The sequence below is a fragment of the Ostrinia nubilalis genome, chromosome Z, assembly GCF_963855985.1.
Source record: "Ostrinia nubilalis chromosome Z, ilOstNubi1.1, whole genome shotgun sequence".
Lineage (NCBI taxonomy): Eukaryota > Metazoa > Arthropoda > Insecta > Lepidoptera > Crambidae > Ostrinia > Ostrinia nubilalis.
In genome coordinates this window covers 19,500,889-19,518,594 of record NC_087119.1, presented here as the reverse complement: position 1 = coordinate 19,518,594, position 17,706 = coordinate 19,500,889, and the positions used below count along the sequence as shown (strand labels likewise).

Below are 17,706 nucleotides of genomic sequence, written 5' to 3'. Positions count from 1 at the left end.
TTGTTCCTACCGTGACGATTGGGAATTTTTCTAAAATCTCAAGATGGACTGACTGAAGATAGCAGGAAGACGCTGGGTGCAGGCCACTATCAACTGGGCGATGTGGAAATCATTAGAGGAGGCCTTTGTTCAGCAGTGGACGTCCAGTAGCTAAAATGATGATGACGATGTTTCCTTACAGTATCCAATTCAATAGGCAGAAACTAAACGTAAACGAAGTGTCGCCTCTGTAATGGTATCATTATCTATAACTCATAATATTTCGTGCGCTGTTGGATGACAGTTTTAAACTAGAGATGGGTATTTTTTTTATCGAATTAGAAAATACCAGTTAACGATTCTCAAGGCGATTATCGATTACATTAGATTTTAATCGGGAAGAAAAATAATTAAAGGCCTAAGCATCAGTATGAAGCCCATACGCACTTGTAGCACAAGTAACACGGTTAGCCTCAGTCCCCTCAGTTGTGAATTCGGAATCGCCAGTTGTAATTTTAAAATCGCATCACAGAGTGAAGTAACTAACACCAAAAAACGGCAGAGCGAAGTGATTTTTGTCACTTGTCTAGGAGGGCTAATTTTAGTCTAAGGGAGGGGAGCTTAGATTACATTACAGGAAACGCACAATATAATAAAAGAAAATAATGTAAGTAGCTGAACCTTTTTGCTATTGAGCACCATGAAAATTTAACACAATTTAGCCGATCTGTTTATTTTCACAATCGATTCACAATGTCGCGACCGCAGGAACGTCACTATTCGTGCAATCCTATCAATGAAGTACGACATTTTCTGGTGCAGATTTTATCGCCATAAATTATGAAACTTGATAGTCATGGATTTGACTGACAGCTGTCCGTCAAATTCCCGCCCCGCACCCCGCACTGTACATATTTTGTTCGCGATGTCTGTTCTATACGTAGTAATATTACTTCAATGTAAATAACTGAGAAATCCATCGATCACAAATCACGTTATAAATAATACAAAAATGATTGAAGTGTATTCAAACAACGAATAATGTAATCAAAATGGTGCTTGGAGTGTCTGCAAGACGTCTTAGACGAAATGCTTGATGACGTACCCTTAGCGTTACACCAAATGCTCTACTACCAGCAGGATGGTGCTCCCCCACAATAAGGACGTCAAATGCGCGAATAATACGTTTGGTGAACAGTGGATTGGACGAGGGGTCCAGTAGCTTGGCCACCACGATCCTCGGACCTGACACCAATGGATTTTTGGAGTGACTTGAAATGACTGGTAGTATGCGCAGAAGAGTTAAACAGTGTAAACGCGTTACATGAAAGGATTGTTTTAGTGAAACTGTGAGACAAAAAGTTTATGTGTTGCGAAAACTAAAGCGAAAAACCTACGCTTCGTCGTGCTAGACTGTGCCTTCATCAGAACGGAGGACACTTTGAACACTTGCTTCGCAGTACGTAAACTTTGTAAGTAGGAACTTATAAATAAATAAAATTAATTGTGAATAAGGTGATTTCATTTCATACTTAATTTATTAATTTGTAAAAACAGGGTACAATGTTATAAATTAATTAAAACCCTAATAATTATTACGTGTTTTTGACGGTCCTAAGCCCGTAAAGTAGAAAGGAAAATCTGAAATCAACTGAAGAGTATTTTAAAATAATTATTATGACTGGATAAAAAGGCTGGTACCCAGAGCCATAAAACATCAGATTATTAAGAACTAGGCCACGCCCACTAGGTTTATTCCACTTGCACCTGTAGAACGTGCGAGACAAAATTGGTTTATTCCAATTTGTACTGAAAAACCAAATTTACCAAAATCTTAGTGTACTTTCTTAATGGGAGTCTCTTGTTTATCTTAAATAATAGGTATTGTTCCCTACTTTTATCTCTGTGAATATGGCAAGAATGCAAAGTAACACGGTGTATAATTTCTGCTCAAATACTTTTAAATCTATTGGTAACATAAAGGACAATGGGCAAAATGGTACCCGGCTCCAATAGATATGAGTCTAGTGTCGTTTGAAAGGTCTTACCAAGATGAACAACTTTTACTATGACCACCAGCCTCAGATCTGGTTGTGTACGAAGATATACATACTTTTTTGCAGAATGGTACCCGGCTCCAATAGTAATGTTTGTAGTGTCATTTGAAAGGTCTTACCAAGACGAACAACATTTACTATGGCCACCAGCCTCAGATCTGGTTGCGTTCGAAGATAAAGATACTTTTTGTGTAACCTAAGTATCATACAGTATGAAGGGGGACGCGCTCGGGGCAGGGCACCGACGAGATGGTCGGACGCGGTGAGGAAGACGGTGGGCGGGAGTTTGCATCGTGCGATCCACACAGCTTATGACCGCAGTCTGTTGAGGAACACTATATGTGGTCGCGATCCTCATCAGTGAGGGAGGAAGAGACCGAGGAAGAAAAAGAAGAAGTATCATTACGTGTCCATCGTATGGTACTTAGGTTATGCGAGTCAGGAAGGGTTTACTGTTCCAGCATCCTTCCTTAACTCTATAATTATTGATGGGGATGATTGTTAAATAAATATTTTTATTTAAAGAAGTACTACCCCCTTATTAATAAAAAGTTACACTTAGGAAGAACCTTGGATTAAAATGACATTTCCATACCAAATGACAATTTAAGCCAGAGTTCAACTAGGGTGTAACTTTTATTAATAGAGGGGTTAAAGTTTTATTACTTCTTAAGGGTTTTATTATGGGTTGCTAAAGCGAATAAACCCACAAGACCCAACAAGTCCACCCACAAAATGGACCGATGACCTCACAAAGGTAGCGGGAAGGCGCTGGATGCAGGCCGCCATCAACCGACCATTGTGGAAATCATTGGGGGAGGCCTATGTTCAACTGGACGTCCTATGGCTAAAATGATCACGATGATGATGATGAAAGCGAATAAAGGTCTAATAGCTTGGGTAGTTCATCGTAGGTATAATCCTTTCCTTTTCAATGCTTCTTTTAGTTATATTAATAGATTGTAGTCATAATACATACTCGTATACATGGATGATTGTGTTATACTTTCATTATAATACTTAGTGGAATTACTGCTTTCAAAACGTGAATTAGATCTGGCCCCATAGCAGACATTTTCCTACATCTAAAGGCCTTTTAAAATATATATTGGTTATGGCTATTGGAGCGGGTACCACTTTCCATACATTTGTGCCCATCATCCTTTACAGAGGAAAATGTTTCAACATTTATTTTTAAAACCACGAACCGTAAATTTTTTTCGTATTTTGAACAAAAAGTACTATCGCCAACAGTGTTAACTGCCCATTGAAAGTCATGTCATCTCGTTCTATCGCAAAGAATCGCCATTTGATTAGAGCGAGAGCAAAAACGGAAAAAATAATATAATAATAAATAAATATTCTTGGACATTTTACACTGCGCTTCTAGTCCCAAACTAAGCAAAGCTTGTACTATGGGTACTAGACAACGGATATAAACATACTTATATATTTTTTTTTGTAAATACATACATATTATACATAGAAAACACCCAGTCCAATACAAACAAATATGCTCATGCACACAAATGTTTGTACTGTGCGGGAATCGAACCCGCTACCCCCGGAATAGTAGTCCGTTTCGAACCACTACACCAAACGGCCGACAAATGAATAGTTAACAGATGTGGGCGTGTGTACTTTATATTCCTACCCAAATTATCATAGCACTAAGATTGTGGTAAATTCGAGAAAATAGTAGGGGCAGGTAAACAATGAATACCTACAATATTTCATTATTCAGAAAGTCTCTAGTGAAAAGAAACTTACACTGAAAGGAATATCTTAATTTGTAATTCTTACCTCAGTGACTTTAGTCTTGAAGTTTTCTTCCGTTTGTCTTAGTTGTATTGTAAGCCTTTGAACTTCTCTCTCAGCTGGAGTCTGAAGATTTTAATTAAACGACATTATTGTATTTCATTGCTGTTCACAAAGGTAAAATAAACGGAGATATAAAATTATTACCGGCGGGGCGTTTGGATTGCATGGTGCAGGACACGGGGGGCAAACGCCGCACTGGAAAAAAACAACCTAGTAAAAACTTTACGCTCTCAAATGAAACGGAGCTCCGAGATCGCGGAAATATTGTAAACAGAAACCCCAATATTTCTCTTGGGTGTACAACGCAAAAGCAAACAACCCGCTTTTTTCAACTCTCCATAGGATCTAGACTCAAAGTAATATGTTCATCAAACGACTAAGGGCGTTTCGTATTACTGTCAAAAATAACATCGCAATATCCAATTTTGTCTGGTTTTGATTGCGTCTACTTTATCTGCGTCTTTTTTTGTCTGTATTTAACTCGAATGCTCTGGTATGAGGAAAATTTTACCCTTTTCTCTATCAATTCGAAATATTGTTCATTGATTCAAATACCTTAAATGGGTGTGTTTTCCATTCGATTTTGATAATGTTTGAATGTTACAGTAAACATCTATTCAGTCGAAGATCTTAAAGGCCAAAGGTGTGGAGTGACAGCTCATTGTGGTACTCCGCCGTGATAACAAAGAATAATGGAACACTGTGGGAGGAATATCAGGTTTCTTGGTTCCTTCGGGCCCACAATGGTCGTCGCGTGACAACACTGCCTCGTATAACAAACTGTAATTATCGAGAATTATCCCGAACCTTTCCCCGAGTTTCTTGTTAAAAAGAACTCCATTCCGCATCCGAAGTAATGTTTGATTTAATTTACCATTAATTACTTTCATTCTTGAAATAAAACGTATCCCATTTCGGGCAAAAATAAACGAAAAATGTAATGCGATTCCAGTGAAACCACTCGAAAACTTCATTTAGAATAACGATCCATACATCTGCATTTATTATGTATGAATGTAAAATACATTTCAAAAGGACTGATAATTTGTTGCTGATATGGCATTTAATTGCTGAAACATGTATATTTTTCACATGAACTATCTTTTGAATGAGTTTTTCCTTTTTAAATTACTTTTCGCCCTGTTTTTGGACACACAGGACACAACATCAACTAACTTTAAAATGTTCATATTCAATAACAATCACAGTAGTTCAAAGATGTAAAATGAAAAGCCAGAACATTTTAGTTACTAAGAAAATGCAAATTCTTTTTTATAAGAAGGGTACTCACAGCTCGGGACATAGGCGGTACGGGAGGTCCTCCAGCCTAAAACAAAATATTGAGTAGTTAAACGACTTAAATTAATATTTACATTACATCCTATTAAGTCTAGGTTTTCACAACTCTGTGTGCTTTTATAGGTGCTATTAGACACTTCAACCATGCCGAAAGACATGGTAGATTCATAAAGCAAGTAAGAACTCATGTGGCGAATTTTGTAATGTATAAATAGAACTTATGAGTCATGTAATTTAATTTAGCCCGAGTTTCCACGTCATATTAATATCGCAATCTTCCTCTTAGAGGCAGTTTTCCGCAGCTATGGCATCTTCTTACTTTTAAATGTATAATGTATATAGATTTGAAATCTACATAAAAGCGGGTATTCGCAGCATTATCCCGGTGAGTTCTTAGCCTTAGTATGCAGCGCTGTCTAGCTGCGGTAATATGACAGCAACCGCTGTCGCCGCGCTGAGATCAATGCGCGCGGCGGAAATTGAAATGCTAAAGTAGACCGTGTGTGGTGACGGGAACGGGCAGGATCAGGAATGAAAAGATATGGTTGGTGGATAAAAATCAATAAAGAATCAAGTCCAATAGGAAATCCACATGCCAACTACGAGACGAGAAACGCAACGGAAACGATAGCTTAAATAAAAAATAGAATTAAAATGTCCTTAGGATAGTAAGTATTAGCAGGCCTGTTCATCTCCGCGAGTTTACATCGAAAACAAAACACGCATGATGGCCCACCTACAGGATACTATTCGACAAGGCCTCACATACGAGCGAACATTGACTCACGCACCGCACGCGTGTGTTGACGCGTGTTGTGTATGATGGAAGAAAATAAAGAAAATGGTGTACTAAATACTGTGCAGTATTTAACTGCCTAAATAATAATAAAAACACAGAATGTACTTTTTTAAGTTGCCTCAAGACACTGAGAGGTAAACAAGTGGTTAATATTATTCATGATAATTCATGCTAAATCATGTATTTCCTCCGCCATTTTCCGCAGTTTGGCACCTCACGTCACATCATTTTACCGAAGTCAGCCCTATTCGCTGGGTGCGAAGTACTAGGTGGGGGTAACATAATCGATCGCAGCGCTCATGGTGGTCAAAAGTAGAAATAATGTAAGCTCTGTCATCAGTTGTATCTGTCAATGGCAAAGCGATTCTACATAATACATTTTAATATCATTAATTAATCGCATGAATAGGGTCCTACTGGGAAATTAAATAAAAGAGTGGACTGTTTTTCGATAGGGCTGGTTCAATAGCCGTTTACAATTTGGAAATAACTAGACTATACAACGTGGTAGTACAAAAATGAGTCACAGTAGTTGTTGTGCACAGATGTTTGCCTTATGATGAGAGCGTGAATTATTGAACTCTGCCCTTGTTTTGTTCTTAATTCTTCTACATCTCGGACTTGTCCAGCCAATACCAACAACTTTCCTTTAAATACGGTTTGTGGTTGGAATTTGATATTGTAAAACTCACAAACCCGGTCTTCAAAACAATACTCATTTCGATCTGAAAACGATATTTAATTTATTACTAGTGATACAGGAACATTTAAATATATTTACTGTTATACATATAATGAAACCGTTAAAGTAACTTTTTCTTTTTGTTTTACTGTAAAACTACAACTATAAATAAAGTAAACAAACCCTGACACAATCAAAATTAAACACACTTTTTGGACTTACCTCATTTGATTTGAATGACCAAAATTATTTCAAAACCTTTTTTCCACCCAAATCGTGGTATCACAACAATTTATTAGTTGAAAATATTTGTTATTTTTTCATTTCGATATTTTTTCACAAATATACGACCTAAATGTCAATGTGACAGAGCCCACAAAGTTGTGGACGCTAGTTGGCGCTGTAATCGTGCACAGAGCCAATAGCTTCGGCGCAGTGCCGATCACTGACGTTTGTCAACATAATTAACTTTAAAAAAAAAAACCGACTTCAAATGCGTGAACACAAAAAAAAACTAAAAATTAAAAAAAGTTCTACCCTTGGGGGTGAAATATTTTCTTCAAATTCGCATGAAACCACCCTTTTGATAATACCTATTCAACAAAAAAATAATCGTTCAAATTGGTTCATAATCGGCGGAGATATTGCGTATAAAAAAGTTCATCCCCAATTTTCCACCCTTGGGGGTGAATTATTTTCTTCAAATTCGCATGAAACCACCCTTTTGATAATACCTATTCAACAAAAAAATAATCGATCAAATTGATTTATAATCGGCGGAGATATTGCGTATAAAAAAGTTCATCCCCAATTTTCCACCCTTGGGGGTTGTTTTTTCTATTATTAAATTTAAATGGGACCACCCTTGAGGTATTACCTATACGCCGAAAAAAGATTTGTTCAAATCGGTTCATAATTGGCGGAGTTATCGCGTAACAAACATAGAAAAAAAAAAAACATACGGGTCGAATTGAGAACCTCCTCCTTTTTTGAAGTCGGTTGAAAATGGTGCTTGACTCTTGAGACAGGCTAAATTACACCATATTGTTAAGGACATTGAGCATACATTTTTTTAAATACCTTCGCGAAGTAAAACTTCTGTACCTACTTATTATTATTCTGTGGTATTAGAACAATTACCTATAGGGGAATAGAGGGTGGTTGGTTTGGTACGGATATGTATTGGGATGATCGCCTTAACGTGAGAATGAGTATGTATTGTAGGTTCATCAATATGGGTAAAGGTGAATTCCAAAAATATTAGCTGGAAAAGTTAAGTTGAACTTTATGGTATGAAAATACAGTTAGATTTTTTTTATTGAGAGAGGCCCGACAAGCTGTTAAATGAAATTGACAAGTCGCGGCGTTTAGTCGCCTCGCCTGTCGCCGCGATTTGTCGCCCAGTGTGCGCTGTCGCTTGGGTTAAAATTTGAGCTATTTTTAGAGTCTTTTAATGAATAATTTAAAGTTACCGGCTGTTCGAAGCAAGTGTTAGCGCCGCCGCCCCCGCGACAGGCGCCGCCCGCGCCCTTCACGGTGTCCATCTCGACTCGGATGTGCCGAACTTCCACTTCCAATTCCCCGAGATGCTTCTCCTGCGATAATAATACGACAGTTGTAACCTTAAAGTGCCTTCACATTTAGGCAACTTTAGCAACGCAACTGTCGCGCGACTCGTAATTTCATACTCTGCCTGCAGTCATGCGACGGCCGCGCTGCTGCCGCACAACTTGCAACGTGAAGGCGCTCTTAGATCGAATTGATCCACATTTTTTGAACCTCTTACTTAGAATCAATCAATCCAAGATTAAATATGCTTCTATTTATTTTAACCTACTAATACTGAAATTCAAATCATAATTAAAATATTATAGGTACATGACTTACAAGTTCGACGGTTGAGGTTTTATATTTCTCCAATTTAACGATAAGTTCTTCAGCTTCCAAGTTTTTCTCCAGCTAAAACAAGTATAGTACCAAACCCTTTATAACCTCTAATAAGCTAGATAAACAGTAAAACCACAAAAAAAATACAATAATTATTTCCAACCTGAGCACAAACTTCGCTTTCTTTTTGGCTGATTGTCTCTTGATTCATCGCAGTCGCATCGCCCTAAAAATATAAATAAGTTATCAATCTTCTATACAATATTTGACGGCCAAAAGTTAAAGTGCAAGCAAGTTATAATACTCTATATCAGTAATAAAAGGCTTTTGTCAACCACAAAAACGACAGCAAGCAAAATGAAAATGCATTTCTCATTCAGAGAATACCTTCGTCGCCACAAGCGCACCCTACGCTCATATTGTGAAATTAATTAATAACTGACAATACCAATTAACTTTCACATAAAAAATAACGAATCAACGAAGTGGTTTTACCGGATCACAATTAATTGACACAGATTCTGTACCGCATTGTTTAATAAATCCGGTTACTTTCGGTGAATTTAACTACACGCATGACCAACCAGTTTACGGTACCTCAGGGCTATTTCTGCTCAACTTTTCATGTAGCACCGCGTTTTCTTTACTCATCATCTTCAGTTCACCCTGGAGTCTCTTGATTTGAGCTCTACAAGTCTCCAAGTTCTGGTCTTTGGTCATCAATTCCTTGTACAAGATATACCTAAAAAGATACACAAAACATGCACTAACCTTGGTTTATCCATCGTTTTTCTTCCCGTTCCTTACAAAAACATAATTTTTATTGTATTTCTTTTCTACGGACGCACAAAGTGCGTGGCGAGTTTGGGTTTTGTTCCGAATGTGATTGACATATTATTGAAAATGTCTTCGATGTTTAAAATCAGCGGCTGTCAACGACTGCCAGTAATGCGCTCAAAATTAAAACAAACCTCTTTTCGGAAATAAAATTCAGAGAGCGGGGAAAATAAGGGCTGCGATATTTTTTTAATTTACATAAAGCGTTTTTGCCCTAAAAAAATAGTTTACCTACAATCAAAATGAATGAAGTACGCAGGTATTTAAGAAAAGGAGTAGTTAACCTCTTGACCTCCAAGTCAGCGTTATCTGCCACCAACTTCTCCTGCATATCGTAGCTTTCACTCAGCCTCCTCGTCAGGTCAATTTCCTTAAAGAAAACACGTTTTCCGTTACAAGTGTATATTTTTCAATCTTTATGCTGACAATTTTGAATTTGTTATTTGCGTTTGGTACAGGATATGGGACGTACGGATTTGCTTCGGACGGGAGGGTCGCAGACCACGACTCCAGGAGGCTCGGAGGAACGTCCTCCGGCTAGGAGCACGGTGGGGTGGTTCATTTTCATCTCGTGGTAGAGAGGTGGTTCTGTAAGAGAAAGAACTAAATTATTCTCATAAAACGGATGCTCGCCGATCATCTCGAGCAGGTTGAAAATAATGGGTGGTTCATTTCATCTCGTGTTAGTGTTGTGGGTATGTGAAAGAAGAAACAGAAAGCACATATAATGCTCGCTAATTGATTATATTAAGCCGTTGTGCAAGTGGTAGAGCACCACTTTTTTGTGTTTACGAAAGAAGTAATTTGTAAGGAAAAATTCATTCAAAAGCTTTTATCTTTGACAAGGCCCTCGTATCCCACGTTGATTTCGATCTATTTGTTTTTTCTATGTGACAGGAGGCAAACGAGCTGACGGGTCATATAGAAAGTCTTTGCAGCACACACTTTCACCGGATAAATATACTTTCTAAACCATTAAAATGAGAATAACGGGTTACCTATACAAACTTCCATCCCCTATTACAAAGCCCATAACATTTATTTTTGCTATATCAAAATAGCGTTTAAAGCGCTCATAATTACCTTAACTTATTCCAAAATTCATCAACATTTATTCAGGAGTGAAAACATTATAGATGGATAAGGTAACTGGCACGAATATTGGAAATTGGAATGGATGCACCTGACTTCCAAGTATACTTTAGCTTTGAATGCTTTGCTTGAATTTCCGTTCGCATCTCGCAAACGGGGTGTAAAGGACTGGTCTCTCAGGCCAAATACGGTTAAAGCAAGATCTCAATGCTTCCCTTTATAATATAATAATAATAATAATAATGTATTTTTAGTTTTTTTGTTATAATTTACATTGTAAAAAAAATATTAAAAATAAGAAGGAAATTGAATAAAGAGATAATAATAATAATAATTTATTCATTAAAATAAGAACATTATAAGAACTTATTATGCTAGAGTTTACATATAGTTCAATAGTCTTTTGTAGCCTGAGCTAGGTTAAAAACCTGTGTTTCAGGCGAAAAAAGCTCACACGTAAAATAGTAATTAAGTAATAATTAAATAAATTAACAATTTGCTATATTATATAAAATTTTTAAGAATACTTAGGTTAAAACTTAGATTACATAGGTACTACAAGTAGCTCCTCGGTTAAGTCATATGTCAAACATTGAAGATACTTAAATACGGCTATTTTACAGTTATATAAATTTAGGGCATATATGTTAAGAGTCTTATTTAATTTATTGTACAGAAACGGACCGAGGAAAGTAAAAAATCTATTTGTATAAATAAATTTGGAGATGGATTGCGAAGTGCAGACTATGTCTTTCCGTCTTTTATTAGTGGTGTCAGCAACATAAAAGTGCGAGGTGTGTTGTTTAAGTAATGTGTGCATTATGTATAATTGGCGGACAGTTAACACATTGCAGGAACTATATAAGGTGTTATTTTTTGTACTGATCATACTTTACCAACGCATCTAATAAAATCATACAAATACAACCCAAGTGTTTTTAAAAAAAAATTCAGGCTAGTTTTCGAGTAAAACGACAAAGAATGTTTCGAAAAAAATAAAAAATAAATCATCCTTTGAGCGCGGTGAGTATTCGTTTGTACGCACTATCGTAGTAGCCGGCCGAGGGCAACGACCGCTGCCACGTGCCGCGCCGCGTGAGTCGGCCATATTGATATCGCTGCCAGTCGCTCCGCGCCCACAGCCCGCGCCGAGCCGCCGATCGGCATGCGGGAGCGCAACAACATAAATAATCGTCCCAGTCCGTCCAATGCGCCCAAACGTATTGCAGTGTATGTGTGATTTATTACAATGCCGCGCTTGATCAATAACAAAACGCAGGTGAAATTATGTTTCGGGCACACTAACTGGCCGACGAGAAACATTGACGAGTCGAAAACCTTCATACCTTGCTTGTTTGGAGCCGCGCAGCGCTTCAGGGAGCGCAGCCGTATCCTGACTTGACGAGATTCCGTGCGCTTCGAGGACGAAGTTCTGGATTTCAATTTCAATCACCGGCACAGTGCTGGCGGTACCCAGATGCGAGCGCCGCAGACGGCGGCTTTTGCGTAAAAATACGGAATGCCTTATCAAGGAGTTGTTGCCAGAGGGCCACGACCGCGACCTAGTTCTATCGATGGTTATTGCGGAAGTCTACCTAGGTACATACCTACAGTGTGATTTGGACAGATGAGTGCTTGTTTACGCGAAAGGGACTTTTTCCGTAAAAAAGTTAGTGCGCGAATTGTGAATACAACATCCGACGTGGTGTCTAGTGAACAGCAAGCAAGTGTGCAGCCCGAAAGCATTACCTCAATTCGATCGTGGCTAGATTAGACAGTGCAAGACAGTGTTTACGTGAACATTCAACAAAGGCTTGACGTTCAAAATGTATTGTGATTAGTGTAATAATAACCTAGGAACTTTAAATAACAACATTCAAAATAGGTAAATGTGTGAATAAGTAAAATCAATGAATCTAAAGTGTGATGGCAAATCATAATTTAGGAATTAAAACCAGGAAAATTGATCAGTGAGTTTTATTTACAACACCTATTCATATTCAATATTAGGGTGCATTTCCACTGAAGCGAAGCGAAGTAGTAATAGGTATGTACCTATCAATTTTTTATTACGTCTCTAAATAAATTGCGTAGGCATTACGAAACCGTAGATATTGAATTCCAATTTCTATCCTTTTTTAAATTTCTAGTTTAACGCGGATGATTCGCCTCGGTTCGTTGGAAAAGTCCCCCGCTATTACACTAATGAAAATACACTTATTTACCTACTTATGTAGCTAGATTTTGTTTCTCCCAGCGCGTAGTACCTATTAACATGACGTAACATCGTACATACTCACGAGTGATAATTTTTTGTAACGTAGGTTTAGTGTAATCTAACCTTTATGTGTGTGAACGTTGAATGAATGCGCGCGGCCATTGTTCGTACTCGTATGAATGAAATGAGTAAAGAAAGAGAGAGAGGCAGTGAGTGAAGACAGGATGGTTGTAAAAATAATATCTTTTTTTGTTAGGAAAAGTAAAAACAAAAACTAGCCTGAATTTTTTTTTAAAAACACTTGGGTTGTATTTGTATGATTTTATTAGATGCGTTGGTAAAGTATGATCAGTACAAAAAATAACACCTTATATAGTAGGTGGGTAGGGTAGAAAAAGGGAAGAGAATTCGCGACTTTCAAGATGGCTCTCTGAGCTCGTTCAAGTGGAATTAATATAGTCTTATGTGCTCCACCCCAGGAAGTAATACAGTACTGGATAATAGATTGGCAGAGCGATAAATACACTTTTGTGATCAGTTTTTTGTCTGCTATTGTTCGAAGTTTTTTGAAGACATATATTAATTTGCGTACCCTTTGAACTAAATTTTCTATGTGAGGTCTGAAGGAGAGTGTCCCGTCAATTATGATCCCGAGATATTTTAGGTTGTTAGTTTCATGGATGGTGGGGCACATACATGTGGTGGTAGGCGGGGTTTGACATTGGTGTGCATAAAGGTAAGCATTCTTTGAATTTTCGTGTCGGCTGCGCATAGAAAAGTGTATGAATTTAGTCTTGTCAGCGTTTAGTGTTAGTAAATTGCAGTGAAGCCAGTTAGTTACAATGTTAAAACCTAGCTGTGCAGTCTCATAAAGCTCCGCGCTGGTTTTGGCTGTGAACAATAGCGCTGTGTCGTCGGCGTATGATACAAGTTTACCATGACCTATGTTGAGGTTGCACAAGTCATTAATGTAGATCAGGAACAGGGTAGGGCCCAGGATACTTCCCTGGGGAACACCAAATCCAGAGCATCTCTCTTCATGACTTGTGATATTTCCTATCCTAACGCACTGGTATCTGTCGTTTAAATAGTCCTCGAAGAGTTTTAGCTGTGTGCCTCTTATGCCCATTGCCTCCATTTTGGTTAAGAGTATGGGAACAGATACAGTATCGAATGCTTTGGCTAGGTCAAGGAAGACTCCCAGGGTTTTGTTGCCTTTACCAAGTTCCTCAGTTACATATTCAGTCAGACTGTGAACTGCATCGGAAGTGGAGCGCTTGGTTCTGAAGCCAAATTGCTGGGTTGAGAGTAACTTGTGAGTTTCTAGGTAGTTTACCAATCTATTGTTGATAAGCTTTTCTAGGATTTTGGATATCGACGGGAGTAACGATATTGGTCTATAGTTGTTCACCAAAACTTTACTGCCATTTTTATGTATGGGGATTACTACAGCTTTTTTCAGACATTTAGGGAAAACTCCCTCCGCTAGACATATGCGAAAAATATAAGTAAGGGGAGGTACCAAAATATGCCTGAAACGTTTTAAAATTGTATTGTTTATATTATCCCATCCAGCCGCACAGTTGTTCTTCAGCCCTATGATTATGCGATCTATTTCTTCTTCATCCGTGTCCAACAACGCAAAAGTTTCAGCATTGTATACAATTACAAGTTAAATCGGTCAGGAATTAGCTAAACTCCTAACTCAACAAGTTAAAGTAAACCAACTTAAGGAAATACGACAGCTATAACACTATATGAAGCCGTAACAATTCTCATGAAACTCGTACGAGCCCCTAGTGTTATAAAATATTAACGAACTTTCAAACACGCAATTTAACACTGTAAATGCAAAATCAAAATAACTATTTACCCACTACTGCCATAATATTTACCAATGAAATGTATATTGCGGTTTTCATCCAGCTTGTGACAACGTTCGTTATTGATAAACCAATATTTTCAGTAGATTATTAAACAGGTGACATAAAATTGTATGAACATGTTAATAAGACAACGCAGTGACATTATCAAATATTTACGAGTTATTATAATTTAAGTAATCTCCAATTAGTAATCGTTTACTATCTAATATTATTATGATCTACCGCTTTCTGATAAATATTTATTACCTACTTATCAACATCAATATTAATCTTTATTACCACTTCACCAGCTAGTTCATACTATTAAGGAAAAGTACAAGAATGTGTATGTAGTGGACTGCACAAAAAATAGGAATCTGAAACTTATTTTTATTTCTGAAACTTATTTAAATTAATTTTTTAGGTTTCCCTGCTGCCATAAAAAAAGTTTGGCCCGATGAAAGTTTTGGCAAAATTTTAAATAGCATTCGTAGTTTTAAGATATGAAAAATAAGTGTTTCATTAAAATTTTTGTAGGTATAAATGAAGAAAGTTGCCTCTGAGAGAGGGTGATGTGCAGAAACGCTAATTGGTATCTGTCCTCCATAGAAATTATTTTTAATTATATTTTAAGTAACGAAACAACTTTTTTATACAGAAAAATTATTGTATGATTGAATTAAGCGGATGACGCGATTTAATTAATCGATTCTAAATTGATTTTTTTTTAATACGCATCCCAATGTTTTATGCAAAAAACAGCTGACGATCGGGTAACTTTTTTATAGGACCGATGGATCCAACAGTGATCTTATGTTTATTATAATGTAGAAAAAAAACGCTTAGGCTGGTTTTACAGTGTAATTGATCGTCGGCTCGCCTCTAACAGATCAACACGTTCATGAGACACGTTGATGACTAGGCCTAAAACAATCTTTACTTTAACAGCATTTTTGTGTTTCGACAGTGAGGTAATTAAGACAGCCATTTCACCTTCGTTAAACATCCGTTTTTTTGATGGACTACGGCCTGATTTTTTCGTCGGATTTTGGTTTATAATGAACGTGTGTACATACTAGAGGTGGGCGCCACGCCGGCGCGCCGCCGCCGCCGCGAATTTTTTCACGCCGCCGCCGCCGACGACCAGCTGTCGGCGCGCCGATACTGATACTGTACCAACTATTTGCAATTTATTCCTCTCCTATACTGTACTAATTTGTGTTACGAACGCAGAACTATTTTTTAATTGTGTTGAGCGGCTATTCTAGTTCAATAAAGTCCTAGTATTACTGCGATCGGTACCGATCTATTGTGATCGCCGCTATTTTCCTTACAGTTCATCTCCGAGTCCTGCATCCATTAGGAATTGCAGTATCTTTTGGGGGGCGATATGTTTTACATCTTGTGGGCTTAGGATGTGTTTGCCCAGGTGTAAGCTCCGCTTGCGCATCAAAGGTCCGCAGCCGTGAGAATGTGTAGTGGCGTTTCATCTGCCTCTTGGCACATCCTGCGCGTTCTTGATTCGGACAGTCCCATAGTGGACAAGTGCTTGTTCAAGCTGCAGTGTCCAGTGAGGGCTCCAACTAAGATGCGCATTTTGATCCTACTCAGTCCTATGATCTGCTTAGAGCATTTTCGGTCATAGGCTTTTATGAGAGCTTTGGAATGAGTTAATCCTGGCGTGTCTGACCATGCCTTAAAGGATTTGTTTAAATAGATGTTCTCCAGGGTCGAGACTTTTGGAAATGCCACAAAAGGGTTCTGGACCATATTGTGTTCCCTCCGCTCCCGCTCTGGCCAGTTCATCGGCATTTTCATTGCCACGATTCCCGCGTGACCTGGAACCCATCTCAGCGTTACTCTGGTACGTTCTCCTAGGGTATTCAGTCGACTCATGCAGTTTTCTACCAACTTTGAGGTGATTAAGTTGGAGTTTAAGGCCATCAGCGCGGCCTGTCTGAGTTAATGTAAAGGACATTGTCAGAAACCGCCTAAAAACCGCCCAAAAACATTAACCCATCATAATTATTTTCTATTTTTTTAAATACATTAAGCACCCATTCATTCTAATGGACACTTAAGCATTGAAAAATTAAATAAATAAGTCTTTTAACGTTTATTCTATAATACTATTACAACTTCCGGACGTTTTGGTGCGTGGCATGGTCTAAAACCTATCAAGTTCCATAATTTTTGCCGATAAAATCTGTACGAGGCATTACCGTACTTTATTGCTGGGAGTCCATGTATAGTGATATTCCTGCGGCCATCATAGACAATAAAATATCGATTTTGAAAATAAAATAAATCGATTAAACTGCTTTGAAGACTAGATTTGCTATAAAAGCTAAAAAGATATTGACACTATTACAAGAAGCTATCTAAAGTGTCCAACTGGTCGAAGGTCGTAAATAAAATAAAAATAATTAGGACCATAAACTGATATTCATGGTATCATAACTGTAAAAGTGTCAGAATCCGATGTTGAATCCAATGCCAGTTGAAGTGAGAGAAACATATATCAACCTAAGCCCCGATTACGGTAACTTATAACGTTTCCAATCCAGACGCGCTTCTGATTCTGCGATACGATTGGTCAAAACAGCTGACGTACGCTGTTGAACGACCAATCGTATTGCAGAATCGAGAAGCGTGTCTGGATTGGAGACGTTAAAAATTACCGTAATCGGGGCTGAAAAATCCGCCAGATGGCAATACGTAGACGTGAGGTCCAAATGCTGCATGATTGGTGTGCACGACGGACGGCCTCCGAATAGAAAACGTAGAATAGCTGTAAATAATTGTTTCGTTTTGTTTCATAGTTGTTTCATTTTTATTTCGTTTTATAAAGTTTGTATAGTTTAAATGTCGATAACTTCGTAATACAGTCCACTTTCTCTTTGTTGGTTCTCAATTAGTAATGTGTCGAGTCCTTAATTACTGATTAATAGGCGTATGTGGGACGTTGGAGATGTATAAATCATAGTTTATTTTGGAAAACCATAGAAATGTATAATTTGATAGCCCTTTGTTTTATGTATATCGATTAAACCTGTAATTTCGCATAGTTATGTATGTCGAGTCGTATTTATAGTATGTATATTAGATAGATAATTATGTGTAGATCTTTATAGTTATTTATTTTTAATTGGTGATAATCTTAATTAGCC

The 17,706-nt window shown here is 37.7% G+C and overlaps 1 protein-coding gene across 1 annotated transcript in view; it reads right to left on the bottom strand.

Annotated features, from left to right (window-relative positions):
* The window catches only part of LOC135086781 (paramyosin-like), a 74,715-nt gene that overhangs the window by 28,849 nt on the left and 28,160 nt on the right, over window positions 1-17,706 (bottom strand). Inside the window, exons 7-15 of the mRNA XM_063981572.1 lie at window positions 9,834-9,949; window positions 9,646-9,731; window positions 9,122-9,266; window positions 8,688-8,750; window positions 8,525-8,596; window positions 8,110-8,232; window positions 5,149-5,184; window positions 4,002-4,052; window positions 3,840-3,920 (exon numbers count right to left, since the gene is read on the bottom strand). Of these exons, the coding sequence (XP_063837642.1) occupies window positions 3,840-3,920; window positions 4,002-4,052; window positions 5,149-5,184; window positions 8,110-8,232; window positions 8,525-8,596; window positions 8,688-8,750; window positions 9,122-9,266; window positions 9,646-9,731; window positions 9,834-9,949 (773 nt within the window). The remainder of the gene's footprint in view (window positions 1-3,839; window positions 3,921-4,001; window positions 4,053-5,148; window positions 5,185-8,109; window positions 8,233-8,524; window positions 8,597-8,687; window positions 8,751-9,121; window positions 9,267-9,645; window positions 9,732-9,833; window positions 9,950-17,706) is intronic.